Source organism: Carassius auratus, unplaced genomic scaffold (genome assembly GCF_003368295.1).
Source record: "Carassius auratus strain Wakin unplaced genomic scaffold, ASM336829v1 scaf_tig00004557, whole genome shotgun sequence".
Lineage (NCBI taxonomy): Eukaryota > Metazoa > Chordata > Actinopteri > Cypriniformes > Cyprinidae > Carassius > Carassius auratus.
In genome coordinates this window covers 1,158,702-1,186,464 of record NW_020523604.1, presented here as the reverse complement: position 1 = coordinate 1,186,464, position 27,763 = coordinate 1,158,702, and the positions used below count along the sequence as shown (strand labels likewise).

The 27,763-nt window shown below is 35.4% G+C and overlaps 1 protein-coding gene across 1 annotated transcript; it reads right to left on the bottom strand.

The window, feature by feature from the left end:
- Window positions 1–472: 472 nt before the first annotated feature.
- On the bottom strand, window positions 473–9,418 carry slc26a10 (solute carrier family 26 member 10). Its single transcript, XM_026243955.1, has 18 exons — window positions 8,828–9,418; window positions 7,719–7,829; window positions 7,365–7,522; window positions 7,071–7,235; window positions 6,777–6,929; window positions 6,476–6,558; window positions 5,725–5,872; window positions 5,507–5,620; window positions 5,230–5,307; window positions 4,871–4,966; window positions 4,656–4,762; window positions 3,712–3,781; window positions 3,344–3,523; window positions 2,364–2,418; window positions 2,169–2,257; window positions 2,024–2,078; window positions 1,837–1,943; window positions 473–1,715 (listed from the first exon to the last, which is right to left on the bottom strand). Exons 1-18 carry the CDS (start codon window positions 9,090–9,092, stop codon window positions 1,677–1,679), a joined length of 2,073 nt encoding a protein of 690 aa, XP_026099740.1. The 5' UTR covers window positions 9,093–9,418; the 3' UTR covers window positions 473–1,676.
- Between the last annotated feature and the right edge of the window lie 18,345 nt (window positions 9,419–27,763).

Genomic DNA, 27,763 nt, shown 5'->3' with positions numbered 1-27,763 from the left:
ATCAACAAAGGTTTATTTTTATAAGTAATTTATTTATAGAATAATATCCTTAAGTCCACCAAAAAGGGCCAGAAAAAAAATGTTTCCTCTTGAAACAGCTTTCCCCAGTCTCTTACTTTATTTTTTGATTTTTTGTTTCTGTTGAACCACAGAAAACGAATGTCAGATCACAAAATAATTCAGCCAATTAGTATAGTATTGCTTGAGCTTTAAAGAAAAAAATGGTGTTCTCCTGAGGGTGGTCTTTGAAATACCACAGGAAAAAATGCAGACATCAAACATTAAACAGAAAAATGATTTGAGATTTTTTGAGTCTGTGTTTGAACAGTAATTTTTATCAGGTCAAGGTACAGGTTATAATAAGTATTTTACTTGCAGACTTAGAAACAAACTCTACAAATTAAAAGATTTCATACAGACACCAAACTTTGATCCAAAAATGGTTAAATAGAGGCAAGCTGGATATGGTTAAATGAAACTTCATTTTATTTCATAATTTGCATTGCACTTTAAATGACACTCAAAACAAAAATGGATTGTCCAGTGAAAGAGAAAATGTTTATTTCAAATAAAAAATAAAAAAAAATCTATTATTCTTGGTCTGGTCTCTTGGTAATCCCATTTAACAATTACCAGAAATATGAATATTGCATAAATAATATATAAAGATTATGGAAGGACATTTTAGTAACATTTATGTATACTTTAGAAGTAATGGCAACAATAAAAGATCAGAACATCCATTTTCATAAAAAAAAAACTGAAACTTTTGATAAACTGAAAAGATTTAGACATATTTAATAAAATAACTATATTTGATCTTTTTTGCCTACACATGGGGTTTGCAGGGCTGGAAATATTGTTAAACACTGCTGTTAATCACGGTTGGCAATGTTAAGGCCGATTCATACCAATAAGAATGTTCGACACAAATATATTCGGTCCCATTTCGGACCGATGCACAAAACACACAGAGGCTGAATAAAACTGTGGTTTCACTCTCTGACAGTAGGTGGCACTTATAAAAGCTGAAAAACACAAGCTGTTCCAGTAGATAAAGAGATGTTTTTGGTTTCTGTCATGGCAAAGGAAATGAGTCAATACATACATGCTTTCAAACAGCCATTCAGACCTTTGTATTTACAATGATGTTTATAAACCAATACCAAATACAAGAGTACAGAGAAAAGCGAGCCAAGCTGTTAACTGACGATCAGCAAAATAATCCTCTAGTTTTATGTAACAACAGTGGCTCTGGGCAACTGAAAAAAGCATGAATCTTATCAATTGACCAGGTTTTTTTTTACCAGTGCTATGGAAGAGAGATTAGAACACCTCTACATAAAAAAAATCCATTGCACTGATAGCATTAAAGTTTTTGTGCTGTTCACACATTACTGGTCATTCATTTAAATTAAAATGTGTATGGCAATGAATTTTCGCACAGAACATTTGTCTTGGTATGAACAGGCCTTTAGAATATAATGAACCCAACAGCCACTACAGCTGTAATCTTTTAAAACAACCACAGATAGCCCTGACAAACTCATCACAGCATGTTGAGTCGAAATAAATGCTGGAATGACTTTAAGTCGTTTCTCTGATACATCTGAAGTCAACGACTTCTTTAGGTCCTGTTTTGAGTCTCAGTCTTGCATTACTTTGTGTCAGATAGATCACACCCATACCGTTGTGTTGTTCTCGGGAGGTTTCTCCTGTCAAAGAAAACGATGCAATTTAAATGAAATTGTGCCATAACACTACAGTTAAGCACATAAAATATGCTGTTTTGTTGAGATATGAAATCACATTTATGAAGAAGGTTTTGCATCATACCCGCTGCTGTTGTATGTAGACCACTGCATCATGAATTGTAACAAAAATATGCTGAGGATTCATGTAGTTCATCAGCCCGCTGGATGTGAGAATCTTCAGTACACTCTCTACAAGAGAAAGAAAAATATTACCTTCAGGAAACTGTTTGAAAGGTTTGTTTAAGTATACAGTAAATGTGAAAACTCACCATTGCAGTTAGCCAGGTATATCCCTACCCCTATTTTCTGGCACTCCATGCACATCTGTGGCAGTATATAAATACCATGAACATAAGACATTTTTCATGACAATGTGGATGGGTGTCTAAACAAAACCTATACACTCCAAGTCACCTGTATGAATAACCGAGCTCCAGCAACATCCACGAAAATGACACTGCTGCAGTCTATTAACACAGCCTCGATTTCACCCTCAGCCATGTCTGCGGTAAACAACAACAACAACAAAAAAAAAACATGAGTGAAACAACTGAAAAAAAAGACTCTTTAATGTGATTTTTAGTATTACTTGAACAAGTGGGAATGCACCTGATCTGAACAAGTCATTCTTTGAAGAAAATGAACTGTCTGTAACTCCTTGTTCCTTGAAAAAAATAAAAAATAGTTCCCCAATCAGATGTTTTCCTTAAATATGTTATTTTTTTGTTGTTAAAGGCAAAGACATATCAATACAATAATCCAGGCCTGGTACAAGTAAAGCCTTTCAGAGGTTATGAAAGCAAAAACCACTGGATTTTATAACCACTTAAATTTAAGTAAAATAAAACCACAGCAACAGCTGACAATATACTTATTATCTTAAACAATTCTTCCACCAAGTAATATAGTTCAATATTCTTATTATATATTATTATATATTCTACATGGCTCATTAAAGGGATAGTTCACCCAAAAATAAAAATTCTATCATCATTTACTCACCCTCACATTGTTCCAAATCCATAAGACTTTAATCTTTGGAATATAATATTAGGTATTTTAAAAAAATCGGAATGTTTCTGTCCCTCCATTGAAAGTTTAGACTTCCAAGATCCAGAAAGTCCATAAACGCATCATAAAATAAATGTTTTATCCAGGTGATGTGAAGGCATATGATCACTTTATATGATGAACATATTTAATTTAGGCTTTTATTTATCTAAACAATCATAAAAACACATCCATATGGGACATAACATATGGCAACGTATAAGCTCAAAAGCATAAATTAATTATTTTGGTATCTTCTTTGGGAAGTTTTGGTTATCTGGACTTTCAAAGGAGAGACAGAGGATATAATGTCTTATTTTTTGCTTAAATGAGGCTAAGTGAACGATGACAGATTTTTCATTTTTGGGTGAACTATGTCTTCAACAAAGAATGTGCAGCTGTGCATTTACAACAGCTCTGAATGTGGCTTATGAACGTTCAGATATACTGTAAAACATAAATTTCCAGGCTAAGTAAGCTAAAATAAACTCCTAAATCTGGGGATATTAACATATAAACTGATAGATTGATCATCTTACAACAGAGCTAATGGCCTCTCTCTCTCTCTTCTCAATGGCCTTCAGGGCTTTCTCTCGGCTGCGTATCCTCTCAGGGGTGAGGCCCAGAAGCTGAGCCATATCGGCCTTAAAAAAGCTACGGTTCCCATAGTAGATGGGCCCATTGTAGGTCAGGATCTTCACACCAGGGACTTCATAGCACTACAGCACAGAGAGATGAAGAGGGTATAGCCGCGTCGGCAGTTATGCAACACAGATGTGATTAAGACAAATGCAGCAATGGTTAATCGATTTAACTTCCAAAAGCACAAGGTCCAATTCTAATCATAGTAAATTACATTACGTGTGGTAATAAGAAAAGAAACTTAATATGATGACTGTTGACTCACTTTATTATGGTTGTTGATGGATCTGTAAATCTCAGTGTTGGCAGCTCTTCCTAACACAGAGCAGTTGGCCCTAAAAACAGAAAGTTAACTATGAGTTCAGGGACATATTTTTGTCTCAACTTTATCTCGCCTTTCCTTAAATGTGAATTTCATATCCGCCAGGAGAGGAAGGTTGTTTTGGAACACAGGGGTCTGTAAGGGATACTGGTTCGCTGTTTTTATACAGCCCCTGTGCTTTGGAACGCATAATTAAAGGATGTAGTAAACATGATTATTAAAGCAGATAAATACACAAATCTAATTAGGTAGTTTCAATCTCTATTATATTATGTACTCAATGCCTCGTTTCACTGGGGCTGCTCTAGTTGGATTGATAATATCATTATGATACACACGCTCTAATTCAGTGGTTCACAATCTTTCTCCCAGAGGAAACCCCTTTTTTACATGTTATATGTTTCAAACCCTTATGAAATCTAAGTGTACATTTAATTAGATTTATACAGAAGTACCCTTAATCTATGGACAGTTTGGTTATTATTAAAATATTAAATTACACAACAATTCATGTTTAATGTGAAACCTGTGCATGCATTTCTTCAGCATATACATTAATAAACAAAAATAATTTCCCACTTCCACATGGAGTTGTTCAGATCATAAATAGTTTGGTAAAACATGCTTAGAATTTTTTTTAACAAGTATAGAGCTAAATTCATTCTGCCTTTTATTTATATAATGTTTTAATAATCTTTTCTAACACAATATTTTTCACTCATTTATGTGTTTATGGCACGGATTAGAGTGAAATCATAATACTTTCCTCCTAGTGCGGGTTATGACCCTGATGTTAGTAAACCTTGCTCTGATTAATGCTAAATATCTCATGGAGTGAGTATATGAAAGCCCATAGTAGTCATAATGGAAAGAGTAATTATTTTTACCTCTGTGTACGACATATAACTGTCATCATTGAGAAGACCACCCCGATGGCCAGGCCCAGGTCTACATTTAGCACAACTACTGACAGCCAGGTCACAAGCCACACCATCTGTTCAAACACGTAACAAGAATTGTAATGAATCACCTGGACTCTGTGTCATTCAGAAATTAAACGTATTTAGCGCTCATCTGGGAACGAGAGGTGGTAAAACCGTACCAAATCAATTTTGCTAATTCGCCAAAGGTCTGGGAGATCCTGAAACAGCAGGAACATCTGTCTCAGGCTGGTCACATTTATACATGCAAGCACTGCCTGGATGAAGAGACAGGAAAGAGACGATAATGCTAAAGGTTACTGTATATTGATAATACCTTGTATGAAATCCAAAATTACCAATTTTTTGGTTTTTGTTACCAAATGTCTATGACCTATAAGTCAATATTTACATTGATTTTGGTGCATTTATCAGACACTTTTATCCAAAGCGTCTTTCAAAACAATACTTTCAAAGAAAATACAGTTTCATTCTTAAATATGTCACATTAGAAGATTACTTCATTGCAAATATGGCTTACCTTTGGTAGAAAGTAAAACAGAGGTCCTATTAGCAGGAGTACAATAAGAACAACCAGACTTGTGAAGAGTCCTGCAAGCTGTTGAAGTACACATAAAGGATATTATTGTATTTAACTCCTAGTGTCTTTGACAATCTTGTACAGAAAAAATGGTCAACTTACACTTCTAGCAGTAAATATTCATTGTATTATCTCAGTGGGACCTTTACTGCATAACATTGCATTGTTTTCTAACATGGATTAAGAACAATAGAGGTGATCTCAAACAAACCAGTACCTGTGTGTGAGCTCCGGCACTCTCCAGTATGTTTGTGGTGGCCAGTGTGGCTGAATTGGGGAAGCATGTGAAGAGAGATGACACGGTGTTGGAGATCCCATGTGCTAGAAGCTCCTACATCAAAAATGAAAGAACATAGTTTTTTTTATTATAATTACAAATATATGCTCAACCAGTCAAACCCAGCAAACATTTCAGATTACTAATATAGTATCTACCTGATTTGGATCAATGGAGTATCCATGCTTATCAGCATAAATCATGGCTAGAGATACAGACACAGCGTAAGCAACAAGGGTGATAGCAACTGTGTCACCGGCGATTTCTGGAATAGTCCCTAATGCAGGCAGCCGTGGCTCGGGGAAGCTGAAAAGTAGTAAATATTTCGCTTTAAATTATAGTTAAACTGCAGGATGTATGGAAAATGATTAGACCACGATTATTTTCACCAGCTAAAAATGGTTTTAAGTCAGTTATTTCTATCTTTTGCTGTAAAGTGTCAGTAGAAAATATCAGTTTACATTTTCAAAACATTAATTTTGCCATTAATTGTAATAATCCAGTGAGATTTTTGTTTGCACAAGGAGTCTGACAACAGCCAGTGCTCAACACAGAGATCTGATCTCATCATCATCCAGTCTGTCTGGAATTACATTAAGAAATGGAATAAACTGAGACAGACTAAATCCAGAAGAACTGTGGCAACGTCTCCAAGTTGCTTCAACAGACCTACCTGCAAAGCTACTTAAAAAAACTATGCGCAAGTGCACCAAGGGCAAAAGCTACTTCAAACACAAGATTTGATTTAGTTAATAGAATTTAACTGATTAAGGCAATCTATTTATGACAACGTTTTACAACATTTTAACACAAGACCCTCAAACTTTTAACATTACTGTAGCTTTGCAGGTAGGTCTCTCTATATATTATTACGACTATATATATTTAGAAACAATAACAATATATTACCCTGCTGGAATATGTCCTACTATCTGTATGTCATATTTGGAATCCAAGGAAAAGGCATATGTAATTCCTGTTGCAATTATTACCTGCAGGGGCCACAAGAGAATGGAAGATTATTTTTCACAGTGCAGACAACAGTAGAAATAGGGTTGATGATGAAACTCTCATTATACTGGACTAGTTGTCTGGTGGTGAATGACAAATATTTGTACAAAAGTTCAATTGCTTATTTATGTCTGTAATTCACACAATTCACAAAGATGTTCTAGATCTTCTAAATGTCTGTTGAGGAGTGCAAACTCACAGTGATGATCTCCACAGGGATGGGAGTGCGCAGACGCTCCCGAAAGCGTGAGTTGACCTCTTTAACTGGCACCAGAACAGCCAGGCAAAGCAGTGAGATCACCAGCTCAGCCAAATTAGTGTGGGGTACATTCTCCATCACTGATGCCAGAGTCTGTGGGTTTAAAAGAAACTACTGACTCATTTGTGCCAAGTAATAGTGAGAGATACTACAGTGATTATTATAGTAGTTTTAACTAATTATTACACTAGTAACCAGAACAGAAAGAACTGTCTGTGTTCCACCGTTTCTGACCTTAAAAAGAGAGAAGGCACCAGCATATCGGGGTAGCCGCAATCCCAACATGCTCTGCAGCTGTGAGACAGTCACATGGAAGGCGGCTGCACTTGTAAATGCCTTAACAATTGGTTCTGAGAGGTATGTGGAAAGGAAACCCAACTGGAGGCCACACATACAGAGCTGGGACAATAAAAACAAGCAACATGTTATCATAAATCTGTAGTCCGAGTCTAAAATTTCATCAGACAACAAACTGGTTATATAAAACCCATGGATGCTATGTGCTTAAATACAGCAAGATTTTCTTACCATCATTATGCCTGAGAGAAATGCTACGGCTGATGCCACCCCAATCCTCTGGGCCTCAAACTCTGCTGCCTCTGGGCTACTGGAGTTCAGAGTGAGTGGGATGGGAACTAGTTGCTCCACCACTGAACCAGTCATCAAACTCAACACAGCAAAGGTACCTACAAAAAGCCAAACTCTTGAAATTATATTTCATTTTCTTGATTAGACTTGACTGACACTGGTTAAACATGGTTGCAGATTAATAATACTGTAAATATTCAAGCACTCTTAGGAATACAAATTTGTGGAACCACGTTTTTAAATGAAACACAGTTTTTCCACAGTGCTAAACTCTGGTAAATGAAAGTCTTTTACCTGTGGAAACATGGTGACCAGTGCCGAAGAGCATATAGAGAACTACAGGGAAGAAGGACGTGTAAAGGCCATAGACAGGAGCCACTGATGTCAACAAAGCAAAGGCCATTCCTAGCAAACAAATATGGTGTTTTGAATATGGGTCACATACATGATGCATATTTCATCTACTAAATTAAAGCTACATTAAAATTTTAATTCGTATACCTGACAGAAAAGTTCATTCTGATTCTGATTAATATTCAGTTTCTATTATGAATATGTTATCAATATCGGAATTATTATTGTTGATTTGTTATTATTAGTATTAATATTAGTATTATTATTATTAGTAGTAAGACTATTATTATTTTAATCGGCTATCTCAAAATGAGCCCCACAAGCATAACGTAACATACAGGACGCCATGTTGCTGTCATGTGACTAGAAAAGTTAAATAAATAAAAAATCAAGTATAGGTTAAACCGATTTATTTTGTTAAGGGCGAACAAACATAGTCGTTTTCTACTCCCAAGAAAACGACTATATTTGTTCTAAAATCAAATCTCTATATTTTCATATTAGTATATTATATTTCAAATATACATATTTTTGACAATAGAAAACATATTTTATTAAGTAATTATTAACTTATAAACACGTGTATTCAAGTCGCAGAATACATAAATTATTTAAATCCTCTAACTTGATGCATTATTTAGGCTATTAATTCATTAATTAATTTGAAAAAGTTACGAACGTTTTTCACAGTGTGAAAATATTCATAACATGTTCTAACTAAAAATTTTAATATTAAAAACATAACATATTAAAAATATAAAAAATAGCCTATGTAACCTTTATAATTTACTTGGTGTACTGTAACTATATAACGAACTATTTTATAGGGTAATTTTTGAGTTTATACCAAAGTAGCAGCCAGTGTGTAAACAATTGCGATTTAATACGTTTCTCTCATCAAAGTCGCTGTATCGTTCCAAAACTATATGCACGTGAATGATCCTAACCTGATTTGACCCGAACTTTTTTCATATTCTCGGACCATTTATTTATCTTTACCATCCTATTTCATAGCGTAAATCAAAGTTTTTGTTGTTGTTGTTGTTTACCTTGGGGAATGTGTACTATTCCAACAGTCAGTCCCGCTATGATATCTCCTAAAAGCCATTTCTTGAGCTTGTATTTTGGCAGCCAGCTGCACACGGGCAGTCTCTTCTTGAGCAGGTGAAGGCAGTCCACCTGAGAGCAGCTGCATCTCTGCGCCAGTCTGTCTCGGAGCCGCTCTCTCCCTCTAGACTGGTCTTCCGTACCATACGTCTGTCTGAAGCGATCCTCCGTGTATATATCTCTATATACAGCAACTGATGCGCTCATCTTGTCCTAAAGTGTTCGTCGGAGAGCAGGGTAAATAATCTTCAGACTTAAACTGCTCCAAACAAGTGCCCAACCCCTCATTTATAGCAGGAGTCGCTGGAATTTGACATCAGGAACAATTGTATTTTCCTGTCAAATACTGGAGCCAATTGAACACCAGTGTCTTTTTTTTCTTTTCTTTTTTTTTTTAGATAAAGTCAAACTGCATAAAACATCCTACTACTAGGAAAACAGACTCCATATATTCCCTAAAACCTCAATGTTACGTCTTTCAGATCCTACTGCAACATAGGCTTTTTACAGAACAAATAATGGCATGAACACCTCATCTATAACACATAGACCCGCTCAACAAGTGGATCCTCCTCCTAATCATGACTGTTACTCTTCAAACAGACTCTGTCTTCATGTCTATGACATGAGGAGTCATGCTGTATAGAAAGTGTACAATGTATTGCTCTGTGCGACATCTGCATGATGATCAAAGTGCTATTGTTTACAGGGTGAAGGTGAAACCTCAAACCACAACTATTACTGATTATTAGAGGTGGTCATTTCCGAAAGGGGGTCGATTTCTCCCTGCCTTTAGTGTCTTCTTAGGCTTTGAGGAACCGAAGCTGCCTTGTGAAGTGTAATCATATATGTTTTCTTTGCCTCGCTGATCAAACCGCAATATCACTCTGGTAAGCATGCACTGTGTCCTTTTATTTCATTAAAGGGATAGTTCACCCAAAAATGAAAATTTGCTGAAGAAATACTAATAGATGTAGATGAATTTGTTTCTTCATCGGAACAGATTTGAAGAAACTTCGCATTATGCACATGCTCACCAATACTCTGCAGTGAATGGGTGCCGCCAGAATGAGAGTTAAAATACGACAATAATCCACGAGTAATCCACACGGCTCTAGTCGCTAAATTAATTCAATTAGTTCTAAATTGAAATGCTCTGTGTTTGTAATAAACATTGTTTTCTTGTCTTCTAACCATAATATTGTTTTCTCCAGTGAAAGAGTTGTCAGGTCTGAATCAGGAGAGAAATATGCATAGATCAATCACTATTTACAAGCGAAAACATTACAGAATTCTAAACAAATATGTTGGTGGATGTTGATGTGACAAGGTTATTTTGTTTAGTTTTTTTTACTGGAGGAAGCATTATTATGGATTATGGATAACTCGATTTTGCCCAGAAAATAGTCATATTATCAAGTCGCAATGAGTTTAATTACTTGTGCATACTGTGGTGCATTTATCACATCTCATTCATGTAACCCATTCACTGAGGATGATCCATTTCTTCAAATCTGTTCTGATGAAGAAACAAACTAATCTAAATAGGTATAAATTTTTTCATGTCTGGCTGAATTATTCCTACTTTTTAGTAGTAAACCCAAAGTGTCAATTTGGAATAAACCAACTGAATGTACTTCATTGCCATTGTCAAGAAATTTCTATTGTCTGAAGAGTAACTTGCATTGTTAAAGTGCAATGAAAAATGGGTGAGCCTCTGAGTTTTAGTGTGAACGTGGTGGAGATCACTCCAGCTCTAGCTCAGCCAACAAATCCACTGCCGTTTGTACCTCTAGACAATGTCATGGGTGCCTGAGATTGCAATCTCACAAAATGTCCAACCCATAAAACAAAGACCGATACAATATAAATGGAACAGTTGTTTTGGTAATAGCCCAGTATTAGGATGCAGGAATGATCCTCTTCCTGCATGTTGTTTTGTTGGTTCGTGCAGAATGCCATGCACCTGTGTGGGCTCAGACTGGACCCGCTACTGTTATACTGCAAACTGTTGGTAGAGGTGGCACTGCTTAGTCTCAATCAGGGTTATTATGTTAACTAAAACTAAAACCACAAAAATACATTTTACTCGAAATAAAAGACATGTTAGCGGAAATAAAATAAAATATAACAAAACTTAAACTTTAATCAACTTCAAAAAGTTGCAAAGGAAACATTTCCTGTTTTTCTTTGATATATCTTGAATTAAACAAACAAAATAACTAAAAACTAAATAAATTAATAAACACAGTATAGACGTTAAAGAAAAAAAAAGAAAAATGATTAAAAATGAAAAATACATTATCAGTACTATAATGTAATTACTAAAATTACTATACCTTAAACTTAAATCAAAGCAAAAACAGGAACTAATAGTATATCAGTATTACTTAAATTACACAGTGTTATTATCATTTACTAAAAAAAATTACTTAAACATGAACTGACCCTATACATGTATATTTAAAAAAAATAATAATAATGTCACAATACTAAAACTTAAACTTTAAGTAAAAAATATATACAAGAAAATATTAACAAAAATTATAAAAACAGTAATACTAAAATTACATTGCTTCTGACTGAAAGAGATTTTGACAAAGCAATATGAACGAGAGAAGTCATTTAGTCATAAATTAATCAAATATTGAATTTATCAAATATAATAATTTATTATAAAAATCATGCATTTTGATGTAACAGAAAAGTCAGTCCAGCACTTCAAAATAATTATTTCTCTTATTGAGAGAAACATGGCTAAAGTGCATGAACTTTATGACTAATCATACATTCTTTAACAGATTGTTCCCAAATTACACAAACATTTTATATCAGCATTAGACATTAATTTCGTAAGCTCTTTTTGTCACTGTGGCTGTATTGCTAAAGACAAAGCAAAAGCCAACCAGAGGGGATGTCTTCACAATGTCTTCACCATTGGGTATAGTCCAAAATGTGAAGTGTATTTTTAATTATAAGTGAAAAATACAGTTGTTTTGGTCTCATATTCCAAGAATCTCCAGGTCTCTGTAGATATGTGGAGTTTTTTTTTTTTGTCAAGGAATGCAGCTATTGTGTTCATCAGCTCAGGAGAATTTATGGACATGCTGATGGAGTGTTGCGTCTGGGCGCTGTTTAAACAAGATATTAATCAGCGGTGAAAGGAACAATGCACTGAATGGAAGAGGATATGGAGTGTGGAATAACCTCCTTCAAAAGCAAGACGAAGCTCAAGCACTCCAAGAAAACAATGGTTATGATAAACCAGACCATATAGATATCATAAACAAGAGTGATTCACTTTGACTGGAGTGTGTTTACAGTCTTATCTGGATGTCAGTTGACAGGAGGTTGGTAGTTGATAAAGTGTTGATTCTCAGACATATTTCCCTATGACTGCCCAAAAGTCTGCATAACACCTTTCTATAAGCATTTTTGAACATATAACGCATTTGTGAAACTATTTAATCCATTTATTTTAACAAAAGGAATTAGTGTTGTGACAGAAAGTTGGATCCCATTGCATCCCATTGTTTGTATTGCATAAAATAAAGCATGTCATGTGATAGTACTTGCATAAGGGGGACAAACTTGGTTTTCTTTGGCTAGAAATCTTTTGTGGTATAATTTCCCTAGTTGTATATGCCATAATTGCATTAGAACAATATCTTGTTAACCTTCATGCCCCCCTCACGCTGAGAGGGTGTCGTGGTGCTCGGCTATTGTCGTCTGCTTCATCATGCTGTTCTTGTTATGGGAGGGGTGTCATAATAATTTGTCAGAATTCTATAGTTCCTCTCATTGTTCCTTATCTTTTCTATGGGCTACTTCAGCTTACCCCCACTGGTATGTTCTTTGCTCTGACCTCGACAACAAGACGGGTGCTGAACCTATCATTCTGTTGCTATCCGACCACCTCTCCCTTCCTGTTCAGTCACGAGTACGCCTCCACATTCATTTTATGGTTTATAATAAATAATGATTAGTTCTCCTTTGCTCCTTCAGCTATTCTGGTCTCTCTGTACTGTTGTACTGCATGACCGGCTTAGCAATACTGGCCACATCCATAGATGTGATGTGATTGTGTCTGTATTGTATAACCTGCACTTTTTACTTTTTGCTATTGCGTATTTTATCTTACTTTCTTTGTTTACTCTTTGGTTATATATAGTGAGATTTTTGCCTTCATAATATAATTTTGAAATGTTGAAATGAAAAAAATTCTGAAAATAACTGATTACGAAAACAAATGTTTTGGGTCATTGAGTGCTGACTCAGAAAATGCAGGCCAACAAAATGCTTACAAAGTTTAAATGGTTTTGAACCATGGTAACTTGTCTTGTCATTGGGAAAACAGGAGTGTGACCGGCGTCTGAACAGCAGCAGGAGAGGAAGGGGAGTGGAAGGACATGCAGTAACCTTGTGTTCTCTGAGGAGAATAAATCTTTGCAAACACACCTTCACCTCTAATCTCACACTTCTATTTATATATTTGATAGCTTTTATACATACACTCCTAATATGCTTCACAATGCCATAGAAAAACCTTTCTAAATGGTTCAATAAAGAACCTTTAACATCTGGAGAACCTATAAAAGGTTCTTTGTGACGAAAGAAGGTTCTTCAGATTTTGAAAGTTAAGAAACAGATGGCTCTAAACAAAGTTATTCTTCATGGAACCAAAAATGGTTCTTCTATGGCATCGCTGTGAAGAACATTTTAAGCACCTTTATTTTAACATAATCTTCTTAAAATGTATGGTAAGCAGATGACTTCCAAAGTGTTAGTGTAGCATTAGATTGCGCTATATAATTACTGTTCCTGGCCCTTACTTTCACCATTGTGCTGCTCTAATGCCCTGTTGGGACACAACCTTGAACTACATTGTGAAATTTTCTCGCATTGTCCGCAGCTCCATCTCTGTGTTCTCCACCCATGTGGCCCTCAAATTCTATATTCCTTCTTTATACGACCCCTGAGGATCTCAGTGGAGACTGATAACAAATATTTGGTGCCAGAGAGCGGTCTTGGGTGGACCCAGGTCAGCTATCTCTCTCACACGCACACACACACACACACACACGCACACTCATCTTAAGTAAAGAGTCCAGAGATCCTGAAGGACTCTTGGCTCTTAAGGAGAGCTGACATCAGTGATTTCTAGGCCACTTTGTCAGGCTAGTTTGATTTGTTTATACCAAATGTTGTTGAGATGGTTAATGTTATGTTCATGGTTAACCATATGGTTTTGATTTAGAGAATGATTAGCAATAATGAGACAGTGAGTTCTTACAGTATTGCTTAGATGCACAGTTTTAATTAACAAATGCATCTTCTCAGGCAAAACACTGACGTGTTCAGTTTTGCAAGAGAGGCTGTAATAGGTACTTTATAGTACTTGTCTTGTTCACACGGATACATAGAGTCATTTGGGGTCATACTGTCACCCTGAAATAGTATATATATATATGTATAAGCCACTATGCTAGCTTAGTACCATTCATTCCATAAGATCCAAACTGGCTTTAATTTAGACTTCCATATTTTCCATATTTAAAGGGAAAAAAGCTTCTAAATTCATCCCTGTTTGGATCCTAAGGAATTAAAGGTGCTAAGTTAATTGCTAGCATAGTGGCGCCGCACGCTACAGCGATTGAGTGCACGCGGGAGAGGTACGTATCAACTTGTCTAAGCTGAGGGAAGAACATAATAGAATATGAAAAAACATTGGCATTTTCGTTTAATGATTACCAGTTTAAGATTCCATATTCATATATATATATATATATATATATATATATATATATATATATATATATATATATATATATATATATGCGTGCTTTCACACACAACCCGTAAAGATCCCGTTAACGACATGTAACATTAGGGCATGACGTGTAATGTGCGAGTCGAAAATGTTAGGCACGTTATACTTTCACTGAAGCAAGCAAATGATCTCGTCATCAGCGCGGAAAGTGAGGAACTTACTGATCTCTGCTTAATTACAGTTTGCACTTATTTTTTCGTCCCTAACGTTGATCTTCTTTTAAAACAGCCGGTAAAAGAGTTGCGTGATAACACGCGTCATCACTTCGACACGCCATTAGATCTGGCTTTTATTCTCACAGCGCGTGTCCCGGGTTGAACCTGGCAATGTTACTAGATCCCCGACCCGGGTTCAATGCCGGAATCAATCCCGGGGCTTTCACACAGGAGGCAACCCGGCAATGTTCCGGCAATATACCGGGTCTGACGTGCAGTGTGAAAGGGGCTTTGATGAGCTTCAAGAGGTAGTCACCTGAAATGGTCTTCCAACAGTCTTGAAGGAGTTCTCCGAGAGATGCTTAGCACTTGTTGGCCATTTTGCCTTCTGTCTGTGGTCCAGCTCACCCCTAAACCATCTGGATTGGGTTCAGGTCTGGTGACCGTGGAGGCCAGGTCATCTGGCGCAGCACCCCATCACTCTCCTTCTTGGTCAAATAGCCCTTGATGCCCTCAGTGTAACTCTACAATTTTCATAGTCATGAAAATAAAGAAAACTCTTTGAATGAGAAGGTGTGAACAAACTTTTGGTCTGTACAATATATATATATATATTTATATATATATATATATATATATATATATATATATATATATATATATATACATACATTTTGTACTAATAATATTTTAATTTAAAATACTATTATATTCATTTTAATTAATATTTCATTAATTTGAATTAATATGTTTGCTCAGTTTTTTTGATACTTAAAGGGTTACTCCACCCCAAAATGAAAATTTGTCATTAATTACTCACCCTCATGTCGTTTCAAACCCGTTAGATCTTCGGAGCTTTTTGACCGCACCACACAGATTAGTTTTCTACATTTATTATTTTTTTAACATTTTGATGCGGCTGACACAGAACAGCAGGGGTGGAGTAACCCTTTAAATCACAGGTTCATTCAGATGAATAGAGCAGAAACTTAAATCCCAAGGGCTACAATTTATGTAGATTCAAAAACATGATACATTGTAACAGCAAGGCTTTTCTGTCGGTAAAAACAAGGATGTTATGAGCTGTGTTACAAATGCTGAGACTGGGCAGAGGAAGAGACCTTAAGAAAGGGCTGCCAAACTACCATCCTGTCTGATATCTTTTACAATCAAGTGCTTTAACAAAGGTAAGTGATGTATGCCAGTGATGGGTAATATTAATACTTTTCAATGTGAATTGTATAATGCTTTTATGAATTAACATAGTTCCCTGTCTGTGTTCTCTTGGAGGAGGCCAAAAGATGCAAGATGCTCAGCGGGACCCAGTAATTGGGCAGTGTCCCTCCTTCTCTCCCTGCACCCACCTTCACCTTCACCCTTCTGTTTTCAGCATCAAAGGGCAGTCATGGCTCCAGCTGGGTGGTCACCGGCCTCTAATTTCCCTCACATGCTCTCCTGCCATTCATCCTGATCCAGGCCCCGTCAGGGCTGAGCGGACCCATGGGATCCGACCAACGGGACCGCTCATGGCCACTTCCTGGTCATTTAAGACCTGTGCTCCAGAATGGAGGGCCATTGTCCAGACTTTTATCTGATGGCCCGAGCCAAAAGGCAGACAAAGCCAAGTGCCTGGAGACTCACCCCTTCCGCTTTGCTGAGGTTACGGTGCTGTTTTTAAAGCATAATGATGTATGATTAAAAAGAGGTGAATGAAACTTAAATATTATCAATGAAAACAAACATCAGGCGTTTTAAATGTGCATAACTAATTGCAATAAAATAAACAAGTTTTATAATGGTCAAGGCAAGGGTCTATGTAGGTGAAATATTAATCATAGGTGGAGGATTGACTGGTGTGTGAAAGTGAGGTGATATATCTACTTTATTATTTTGTAAAGCTATGATCTTCATTCTCTTATAATTATTTTCACAACCATTTCTTGTTTCATACGTTTTCATTACACAAAGAAATTGCACATACACATTCCTGTTTATAGATTTTATAATGTATGCTAAAGTGCAACCCTGCTTCATCAGAGCTCTTAGTCAATCTGTCACAGTTGAAGATTAATAGCAGTACACAATTGTGACATAAAAGTTCATATGTGTTGAACTGGGTGGAAGATATTCAAAAAATAATAGATTAGTCTATTGAAATATTTAATAAAATAAAATAGCATTCAAAAGATTGGTCGGTAAGTCTCTTATGCTTACAAAAAGCAAAAATACATATTGTGAAATATTATTACAATTTAAAATAAGTATTTTTATGTTAATATATTTTTAGATGTAATTTATTCCTGTGCTAAAAATAAAAAAAACTGACTTACTCCAGTCTTCGGTGTCACGTGATCCTTTAGAAATCATTATAATATGTGGATCTGGTACTCAACTAAAATTAAAATGTTTGATCTGCATATCTATGGATATGATACTTTTTTTTCTTTTTTTATGATTCTTTGATAATCATGAAAGTTGTTTTAAAAAAAAACAGCATTTAGTTAAAAGCATGTGGAATTTAAAATCTTTGCTGGGTCCAAGCTAAATAAAAATATAATTTTAAAAAGATTACTTATGAATGGTGTAGCCATATAATTATTATTAACTCATCAATTAACTAAAGACTAATATCATTTATTTATATAATGTAGGACTTATTAATGATTTAAAGACTGTCCCCTAGTGGAGAGGCTGATACAAGACAACCTCATACTTTATTAGATGTGAATTAATTTTTTCAATCACAGCCCACTCTCCCTGCTGTTTGGGTTGGTGCCCTATTTTCCCACAAGTAGACAGGTGATGGCTGCCATACAGAGCTGGCATTGTGTTTCTCATCAAAGAGAGAGTTGTTGAAGAAGCTGTGCTTTTCTGGACTATGATACACATCAGTGCAGGTGTGCAGAGGGGGATGGTCACCGGACCACTCACATTTGAGCCATGCTTAATCTACTGCATGAACGTATCTGTGTTTTTGGCAGATATATAGTGTATCTGTCATTCTACAGAGTTCTGTCTTGTGAAGTCTATGCAGAACAAACTGTTCGTTTATTTATGTTAGACCATGTTTATGATTATTGCAACAGGCCTATGTGGAGCATATACTGTGTAGACTAACTGGTCCATCATTGGCTCAGCACTGCTCTCTGCTGGACCAGAACTTGCAATACAGACAGTTGAAACTTGTTTCGTATGTTTTTATGAAAAAAAAGAAAGAAAAAATCTTAGTTAATACAGATTAAATACAGTCAATTTATTTTAAATGTATAGTATTTAAATTAGTATTCCACATTGGAAATACAATTAAATGAAAATATTAATTATAAAATAGCCTTATATTTGCATTTAACTAGTCACTTTACATAAACAACTATTCTATCTTCTGAATATTTTCACATCCTAAAAATGAACAACACTTGTTTATCTGTACTCATTTACTATAATGTTTTAATGCATAATTTAATGCAAATGACAGCCCCACAAGAACAGGGATGCAGATTGGTTTTTGATGTGAAAATATTATTTTCTCTGCCATGTGGATTTTCTACTTTGATATAAAATATATTTACAACAAATGTATGATGGAGTGTAAAAGCAGTGTGATAAATAAGCAGACGGCACCCAACCTAGACCGATCTATCCATCTCTGCATTTCCCCACTTTCACTACTTTTATTTTTGAAGATCAAGCAATGGCAAAAAGTTGAATAATTCTGTGTCTTTGATCTACACACACAAGTATGAGTTCATTTCCATTTTTAATTTTTTTTCTTCCTCTCTGTAAAAGTGCCAGCATCAAGATTTACCTTGGTGTGCAAATGTGCTGGAATAGGTTAAAAGGAAATCTCCCTGCTCTCTCAAAGCTGAAGTGCAGATGTTATGAAGTTAATTAAAAATTTAGCAATTTGTTTCTTCAGCACCAATTTAGGTTGCATCAAATGGGAGAAAGGAAAAGGGAGAAAAAAAATGAGCGAGAGAGATGCATAAACCTGTCACATTACATTTTTGACAAAAAAAATTGCATTACAGATATCTGGAATAACTATAATATTTATAATATTATAATATTTTATGTTTAATATATTAAAATACAATACTTTTTATTTCCTCTGGCTATACACGGATAAAGAAATATTGTAATCTTTGGTTTTATTTTAATCTTAAAAAAACTGAATGTTTTGAATGTTCAGAGAACAAATGGAAATAGGAACTAACAAAATGTTCTTATTTTTTGCTAGCTGGGTTTCCATTGCACAAAAGGTTATTTAGAAGAGGAAAAAGTTTTTAGATTATTAAAATATTCTTCCCACTAAGATTTTTTTTTTTCTGTTTGAGAACTGTTTAATGAAAGGTTATTTGTGGATCAGAATTTTTCTTCTATGGTATCCCTGTGAAAACCTCCCTTTGAAACTTTCCTTTTTAAGAGTTGAAACATTTTTTAAGAGTTCACATTAATTTAACTGAAAATTCAGTTATCATTTACTCACCCTCCTGAAAGACATTTTGAAAACTGATACAAGAACTGATTTTGCCCATCACACGTATATCACAATAAACTCATTTTTTCTCTTAGGGGTCTGTGCAGACAATCCTGCATCTCTACCTCCATCAAATTCTGTTGGCGACTAACTTGACTTGTCAACCCTCATTACTCAAAAGCTGCAATATCCAGAGGATATTCCACAAGCTTTTTTAACAGCTATCACGGTACAGTAAGCCGACGCTTCATAAATAGTTATCAATGTTTACTGATATTGCATCAGATTGTTGACACAGACCGTGTGTTTCTCTCTGTTCGCACCTAAATAACGGTGCCGTGCAGAAAAGGTGTCAAGTCTCCAGGGAGGGTCTGCCAGCCCCCCCACTACCCACTGCCTGATCATGCCCCTGACATGAGTGGGGCTTGGATCCTCGGCACAGGTGTTGCAGCAGCGTTGGCACAGAATTCCCTTGCCCGAGCACACAGCCCAGTGTTAACCGCTATCTGCTGGCTCTTCCCAGCGGACCTGTGCTTCCATTGAGGGGTATTACAAGCGGCAGGCGCTCTCCTCTGATCTGCATGCACTCGGCACTCTCTCAGTCCTGGGTGGATAGTGCTTGACTTGTTCAATTTGTTTAGAAGCCTCATTCAGCGCTTTGAAGCCACGCATCTTAGCATAAATCATAACCTGTCTAGTTGCTCACAAGTGCTTTGAAATGCAGCATCTGCTTTGAGTCCCTGCTTTACAATTAGTTAGGCAACATCAATAGATTGACTAAATATCATCTTTCTTCATAATGAAGTGTTTGGGGTATACTGTAGCTTATGAAAGGAGAGCGTTGACTTATTCATTTATTCTTTTTATTTCACCTGGATGTAGTGGACAGTTGAAGTTCGTCGTTGAGATAGTAGGCTATAGAAGGATAACCTACTTAGAGTGTATTATGGTTTTGGGGCATTGAGCTTGTTGTTTACTCTTTCATCACTCCATTCCTGTTATCTGTTTGTTCATTTGTTTTGCAAACTAGAGCCGTCTGTTCTGTTGTGGGGAAAGAGGAAGAAAAGATCTTAGAAGACAAGGAGTAAAACTGTCTCTGACGTGCCTGCTTGTCGTCAGCGGGTGAAGTGAACTCAATGAAGGGAAGTCAACAGACGTAATGTACAGTAGACCGAGACGCCCTGAAAGGACTTTCTCACAAATGCCTCACACAGTGTGTGTTATTTCAGTATGACTCAGAAGTATGTCACTTTTAAGTGTTTTATATTTCATCTATCTATCTATCTATCTATCTATCTATCTATCTATCTATCTATCTATCTATCTATCTATCTATCTATCTATCTATCTATCTATCTATCTATCTATCTATCTATCTATCTATCTATTTACTGCTTTTACTCTTCACACTATTTATTATATTGCAAATGCTATTATATAGATGCAATTATACAGTGTATTATGTACAACATGTCTATTGTATTTATGATTTCCCCCCGCTATTCACAGCTCTAAAATGTTGCTAGAAATACAGAGAATATCAGTAACAAATGACTGGAAATTCCTTGAACTAAAGATGTGTGAACATTTATTTTATATGAAAATCCCCATCATTCCTTAGTACATTGTGCAAGTTAGCGTTATGAATTTGTATCAGGAATTGATTTGTCATTGATCCATCACAGTAGGTTTGGATTTATTATTGTCTTCACACTCAATTAAAACCGAGATCAAAGAAACCTTGATCCAATGTTCTTCTCCATCATGATGCACCCCCTTCAACCTGCAACATTAGGAATTCTTTTTCCATCGAGAAAAGCAGGGGAGAAAAAATCACTTAAGTTTTCCATTTTCCAAAGGCAGGTATTTGATCAGTAGTCATAAATTAAAGGTACGGGGGTGCAAATTACAGCATGAGGATTAGATAAAAGCGCCTCTCTGTCAAAAGGTGGCATCTTCAAACAGCCCCTGGTTAAGCAGCACACAACAGCACACCGCCGATGCCTGGCATGGCCTCCTGCCGGATGACATCTCTCCATGCATTACGGGGGCTGTGATAACCGTGGGGGCCAAACAGCTGCTGATGGAGGTGTGCAAACACAAATAAATCTACATCTGTGAGCAGAGAGCTGCTGCTCATGTCAGGGACTCATCTCATCACTAATGCATTGGATGAGTAGGCCGCATATGGCCTGAGATACAGGGTGGAGGAGGGGCACAGAGGGGTCTGAGTGAGGAGAATTCATATAAAAATGAAAGTTCTGTTGTTATGCACCCTGATGTCACAAAAGAAGATATTTTGAGGAATCTTTGTAACCGAACTGTTGTGGCTCCCACTGCCCTACACTGTAAGTTTGTTTATAGTGAAGGTCAATGGGAACTGAAATGGTTCAGTTACCAACATTTTTCAAATTATCTTCTATATTCTGCAAAAGAATGTGATACAGATTTAAAATAACATGAAGGTGTTGTATCATATTTTTGCCACAGGATTAAAAAAAAATATTATTATTATTAACAAAATGATTAATATTGCATTTCATACTCTTTTTTTTGCAATAAACAAAGAGCTTTTTTCTTGCAATCATGTTTTATATGTCACATTTCTGACATTATTTTGCCATTGTGAGTTTATATCTCACAATTTTGATTTACCTCACAACTCAAAAACTCGAGAATTGTTAGATAAAAAAAGTGTGATAACTTTTAATTATTTTTTTTCTTTATCCAGTGGCAGAAACAAGCTGCCATATGAAAATGACGGAATGAATGATGACAGAATAATCATTTTGGTGTGAATTATGTCTTCAATAATGATTTTCAGACTTTCAGGCTCCAAAAAGTATTTAAATATGCATGTGTTTATTAATGGTGTGTCAGTTCCATGAAAAAAAAAATAATAATAATAATCAGGATACTATTTACTTAGCTAATTAAAAAATAAAAGGGGGGGGTTTCACAGTGATGCCATAGAAGAACCATTTTGGTTTCTCCCAAGAACCTTTCAGTGAACAGCTCTTGAAAGAACCTTTTTTTTCTTAGTGTGAAGAACATTTTAATAATCTAAAGAACCCATTTCCACTGTAAATAACTTGTTGTGGAACAAATGATGAAGTCATCACTCACTTTTGTCCCTTCCATGTGAATGCCATCACTGCCAGAGTCAAGTCACCTTTATTTAAATGGCGCTTTTAACAATACAATACAAGTTGTGCAGTATCAAGCAAATGTCATATCCATTTCAACAGCTTTTCTTGGAATGTAGAAACAATTGTGATCTGTGTAGCTTGGTATAGGAATGTTGGACCCCTCTAACCAAATGTTTTGGTTTAGATTTGCTGGTTAAAATGTGATAGGTTGCTTAGTTTTTTTCACTTCCTACCCTAATTAAATAAAGTTATTCTTAGAAATGTTTCTAACTAAAGTGAGTTGACAGAAAAATAATGTATTGCAAAGGTAGTAAACATCCAATCCGAATTCCATGATTATATTAGTGATTTCCACAGAGTAAAGGTTTCTGCCATGTAATCAAATGGAGGTACAGGAATTATACGTGTAATTAGAACACAGCCATCAAAGCCTGACACACCGCTCACATGTCTCACTGTAATTCTGAGCTTCTAAGGAAATTGGCTGGGGTCCATGTGCTGTGCAATACCCACATTAACTTGACATTGTCAGGTGTTCTGACTATTTATTTTCTTTTGTTTTCAGTGTGTGTTTGCGTGTTATGAGCCGTATTTGATTGATAATCCGCCTGTTCTTTTCTTTAGTTTTCAGCCGGGCTTGTATATTATTTATATTATGTTGCCTTAGACTGACAGCTATTTGGGGGGATTAGTTTTTAGTCTTTAAGGGGTTTAAAGAACATGATCCATAAATAAACAATGCCCCCCCTCACACTGTAAATTAGTAATCATTCATTTGAAATTTCAGATACGTTATTTGCACACACCAACATCTGCTGTGTCTGAGTTCAGTGCATTTTAATTAAGTGTCAGAGTAAAGTAATAGAGTAAGAAAAGTATTGTGTGTCCAAAATCCACACTGAAATAAAACGTATCGGATACTAAGACATTCTGAAATACATTTTATTATTTGAAAAATGTGGTTTTTATTGGAAAAATGTACAGAAATGCAAAATAGCATTTTCATTAATGATCTCAGTCATTTCACTATGTTCAAATGTTTGGGATTTTTTATGTTTTTGAAAGTGTCTTGCTCTCTTTGGTATTTGTTGTAACAAAAATATAGTCAAACTGAAATACTATTATAATTTAAAAGTGTTTTCTATATTTTAATATATTTTAAAATGTAATTCATTCCTGTCAGGATAAAGCTGATTTTCCAGCATCATTACTCTAGAATTCAGAAAAACTCCAGGTTTATTAATAAAATAATTCAAAATAACAGCATTTATTTGATCTAGCAATCGTTTGTAACATTGTAAATGTCTTTTGATCAATTCAATACATCTTTGCTCAATAAAAGTATTAATTTCTTTCAAAAAACCCTTAATGACCCAAGACTGAACAGTAGTCTGTATCAAATGGTCTGTCTTCCAGTGGAGCTGAGTGCTTGTGGTTGAATGTCTGGTCTTCAAACAGGATGTCTTTTCAATATGTGAGAGTTCAAAGTCCTGAAGTATTCTTCAAAGCTCCGAACACTGAGCCAATTTCTTTCAGATGGCAACTTTCAGAGTTTGTCACGTGGCTTTGTGTGGGTCAAAGACCTGAATCGCTCTGGTTTACCATCCATTGTTGCTGTGGGATTAAGCAGTCAGGGTGTATTTAAATGACAGACGAGGCAGATCGGTGCTGAGGAAGGGAGTTGTTTCTTTCTGTAAAGTCTTCACTCTCGTTTTTATATACAGTTCCAGAACCCCCTCCATTTCACTCTTTCCTTTCGTCTTTCGTCTCAGGGAGTGCAGGCGCATGTCAAGCGATTGTTGAATTGAAATATTGATGTAGAATATCAAAGCACTGGGTATAGCTCCTGTGTTTCCTGAACTAACCGAAAGCTGCTTTGATCACAGGCTCCTGTGATCTGACTTCTGAAGTTGTTAAGAGTACTGAAAAACAAAATGCAAACAAACTTCAAGTGCCCCTAGTAATGCTAAAAGTTTCTCTGACGAGTAGATTTTTGTGCTTGTGCATTTTCACACACAAATGATGGAATTCCATCTCATGTTAATGCAAATGGACAGATGAACTTCGTTCATAGTTTTAAAATGCTTGTGTGAGCATTTCATAGTGCAAAATAACTAGAATTCTTGAATCCAATTCAATTAATCTTCTTTTTAGTATTTTCAAAAACTTTCATTTGTACTTTTACCCTGTAACTTAAAAAGTGATCAGTTATGTGCTGTAAGTAAAAAAAAATAAAAAAATAAGATAGATATATTTTAGACACTATTTGTGGAACCTTTTCAGAAATGGGAATCGAGGAAGTTCCTGCAAGGTTTTGAGGCGCTTATATATATATTTATATATATACATATATATTTGAGTCCATTTCTGTCTTGAAATAAATCAATTAAAAAATGTAACTGAAACTTTTTATTCCACAAGTTTATATCTGACAATTCAGTTTTGTTTTTTTTCTTGCAAGAATTGTGATATGGATTGTTCTGAGAAAAAGTTGCAATAAACTTTTAAAAGATTGGAGTGGAGGGGGGAAAAATTGTTAGGGGATTTTATATCTCACAATTCTGTTTATATCTCTTAATTGTGACTTATTTTCTCAGATTGCGAGAATTGTGAGATATAAACTCAGAAGTGTGAGAAAAAAGTGTCGCAACTTTTTATTTTTTTATTTTGTGGTTGAAACAGGTTTCCTTGAATACAAATGTAGGATTTTTGAGGCCCCTTCAAAAGGTGCTAGAGGTTCTCCAGACCATTCTCCACTGCCTCAAGAATAATTTCAATTGTATTATGTGCATTACAGTTTCATGTGTTCTAAAGATGCATTATATGAACATTAAATGAGAGATTATGGCAATTAAATCCAATATTTGTGCAAAATCATCTGGCCTAAAGCTCAGCATCATCAGCATCCTAAACTGTTCAACATTCCTTGACACTCTCGTGGTAATTATGACCAGTGCTATTCCTGATGGCATTGATTAGAGTTTTAGCTGGAAAGATGCAGGGGGCAGCAGGTTTTTACATGCACTCTGTCTCATCCATTATGCCACATTTGTCAAGTTGGGGGTTTCAAGTCATTTAGTCCATGTGGGGCTGTAAACTGGCTTTTGGAGATGGCCAACAGTACAAAAGCTTGTGGCTGGCTGTTTGGAGTGCAGATGGTCAAGACAGCTGGGACAATTTAGCGATCTGAGACTCTTAAACTGCCCTCCAGACATGCTAAAAAACAGCTTGACAACATGCCTGCCATTGTTTTGCTCATTTTATGAGGACATTGATCTTTGAATGAATGGATATTGCATGTAATAGAAAAGAGTAGGAATCTTATTGTCTGGACCAATAATACATTTAGTAATTAGATTGTACAGTTATATTAAATCTACATACTGTAATACATATATATTCTATGATAAATTAGTATGAATTTGCTAATTTACTACCATTACATAAAATTATATTCATCTAAGATGACATAAAGGAAAACATAATATTCTACATATTATATTATTTAAATACCTTTTCTTTTGTAATATAATTTATGACATATAATGTATTGGACATCAAGTATCTGTTTTCTTTTGGATTTCGCATTTGTAATGGAGATAAGTAATAGAAATTAGTTTGTAGAAATTAATTAAATCTATACACATATATACGTTTGTATTCTCTATGATAAATTATTTGATAAATCAAATATTTTAAAATGTAAAAATAATGTTTTAAACTGAAATTTAAAAAGGCTAAGGGAAGTAATAGTATTTATCATATTAAATTGACTTCCATTTACAACCATTATTTAGAATAATATTTCAGATTACATCCTGAAAAATACAAATAAAACAGTAGATATTAAACATTTTATACATTATACATAATGATATTATCCCTTCATATGTTAAACTGATAGGGAAAAATATAGAATATATAAAATGTTTTAAATAATGATAGTAAATTAGCATTTTATGTGATTATGGACTACATTTTTTTTTTCATTAAGAATTATAAAGCTGAATAGTTTATCTTTCCATTGATGTATGGTTTGTTAGGATAGGACAATATTTGGCTGAAATACAACTCTTTGAATATCTGGAATCTGAGGGTGCAAAAAACATCTTTAAACTTGTTCAAATGAAGTTTTCTTAGCAATGCATATTACTAATCAAAAATTATGTTTTGAAATATTTACGGTAGTTAAATTTACTAAATATCTTTGTGGAACATGATCTTTATTCTGATGAGTTTTGGCATAAAATAATATTTGATCATTTTGACCAATACAACGTGTTGGCTATGCTACAAAATGTAAGATTTCAAAGGTAAAAACCTCTATGTGTGATGTTTTTCTTAAAAATTACAATTTCCTTCCATCTACTCTGTATAGGTTTCTATACTGGTACTTCTGAATGGGTCGAGGCTTGGATTAAGTGCATTTGAAGTGAAAGTACTTGATGAACATATACTATTTGTGGACAGCATTCTCTCAGGATTGTTATCTCATTTTTTAACAATATGGATTTTATAGGCTTTTGCATTGGAACTCTTCAAATACCTCTGCTACTTGTGACAGGTTTTGTGGGCCAGGGTCACATATATCATATACCACACATTTAGTTTTTTCAATTCAAAGCATAATTTTATTTCAGTGCAAACCATCTATAAATGGAGGAGCTAACCATTTTATACCTGAATGGATGCAGTAAACTAATCATGCTCAGGAAATAGCGTGCAACCACCTAACAGCAGCCGAAACCTCTGTTAAAGGCAGTTCTCCTGATTGCCTGCCATCTCTACAGCTGCCTAATGAAGGCTGGGATCTGCGCTTGCTTTGGAAATGAGTTTTCCCTTGAAAACGGCGCAATCAGTATCCAGGTCTATTTAAATGAGGTAACATGGGGAAGGTAAGCACAACCACTGGAGCATTGTTTGCACAGTTCAAAGTGAGGAGAGCATACTTTGCACTTCAAAGACACTCATCTGGGAGGCAGCGAGAGGAGTGGGGGTTGGCTGGGGGAAGGAGAGGGGATTTAGGGGACAGGAAATAAGAATCTGGGTAATTAACAACTTCTGCTCCGTAATAAAGCACACAAAAGGAGACAGAAGCAGCCTCCCCTATACATAAAGCCACCAAATTTCTGATGTGTTATACCTCCGTCCTCTGTTTCCTTTCATTTTTTTTTTTTTTGACTATTAAACTTCTTCTTTTTTTACTTTAAATGTGTGAATGAAATCACTAACTCAGTAATACAAATAGTCATTAATGGGGTGAGTAT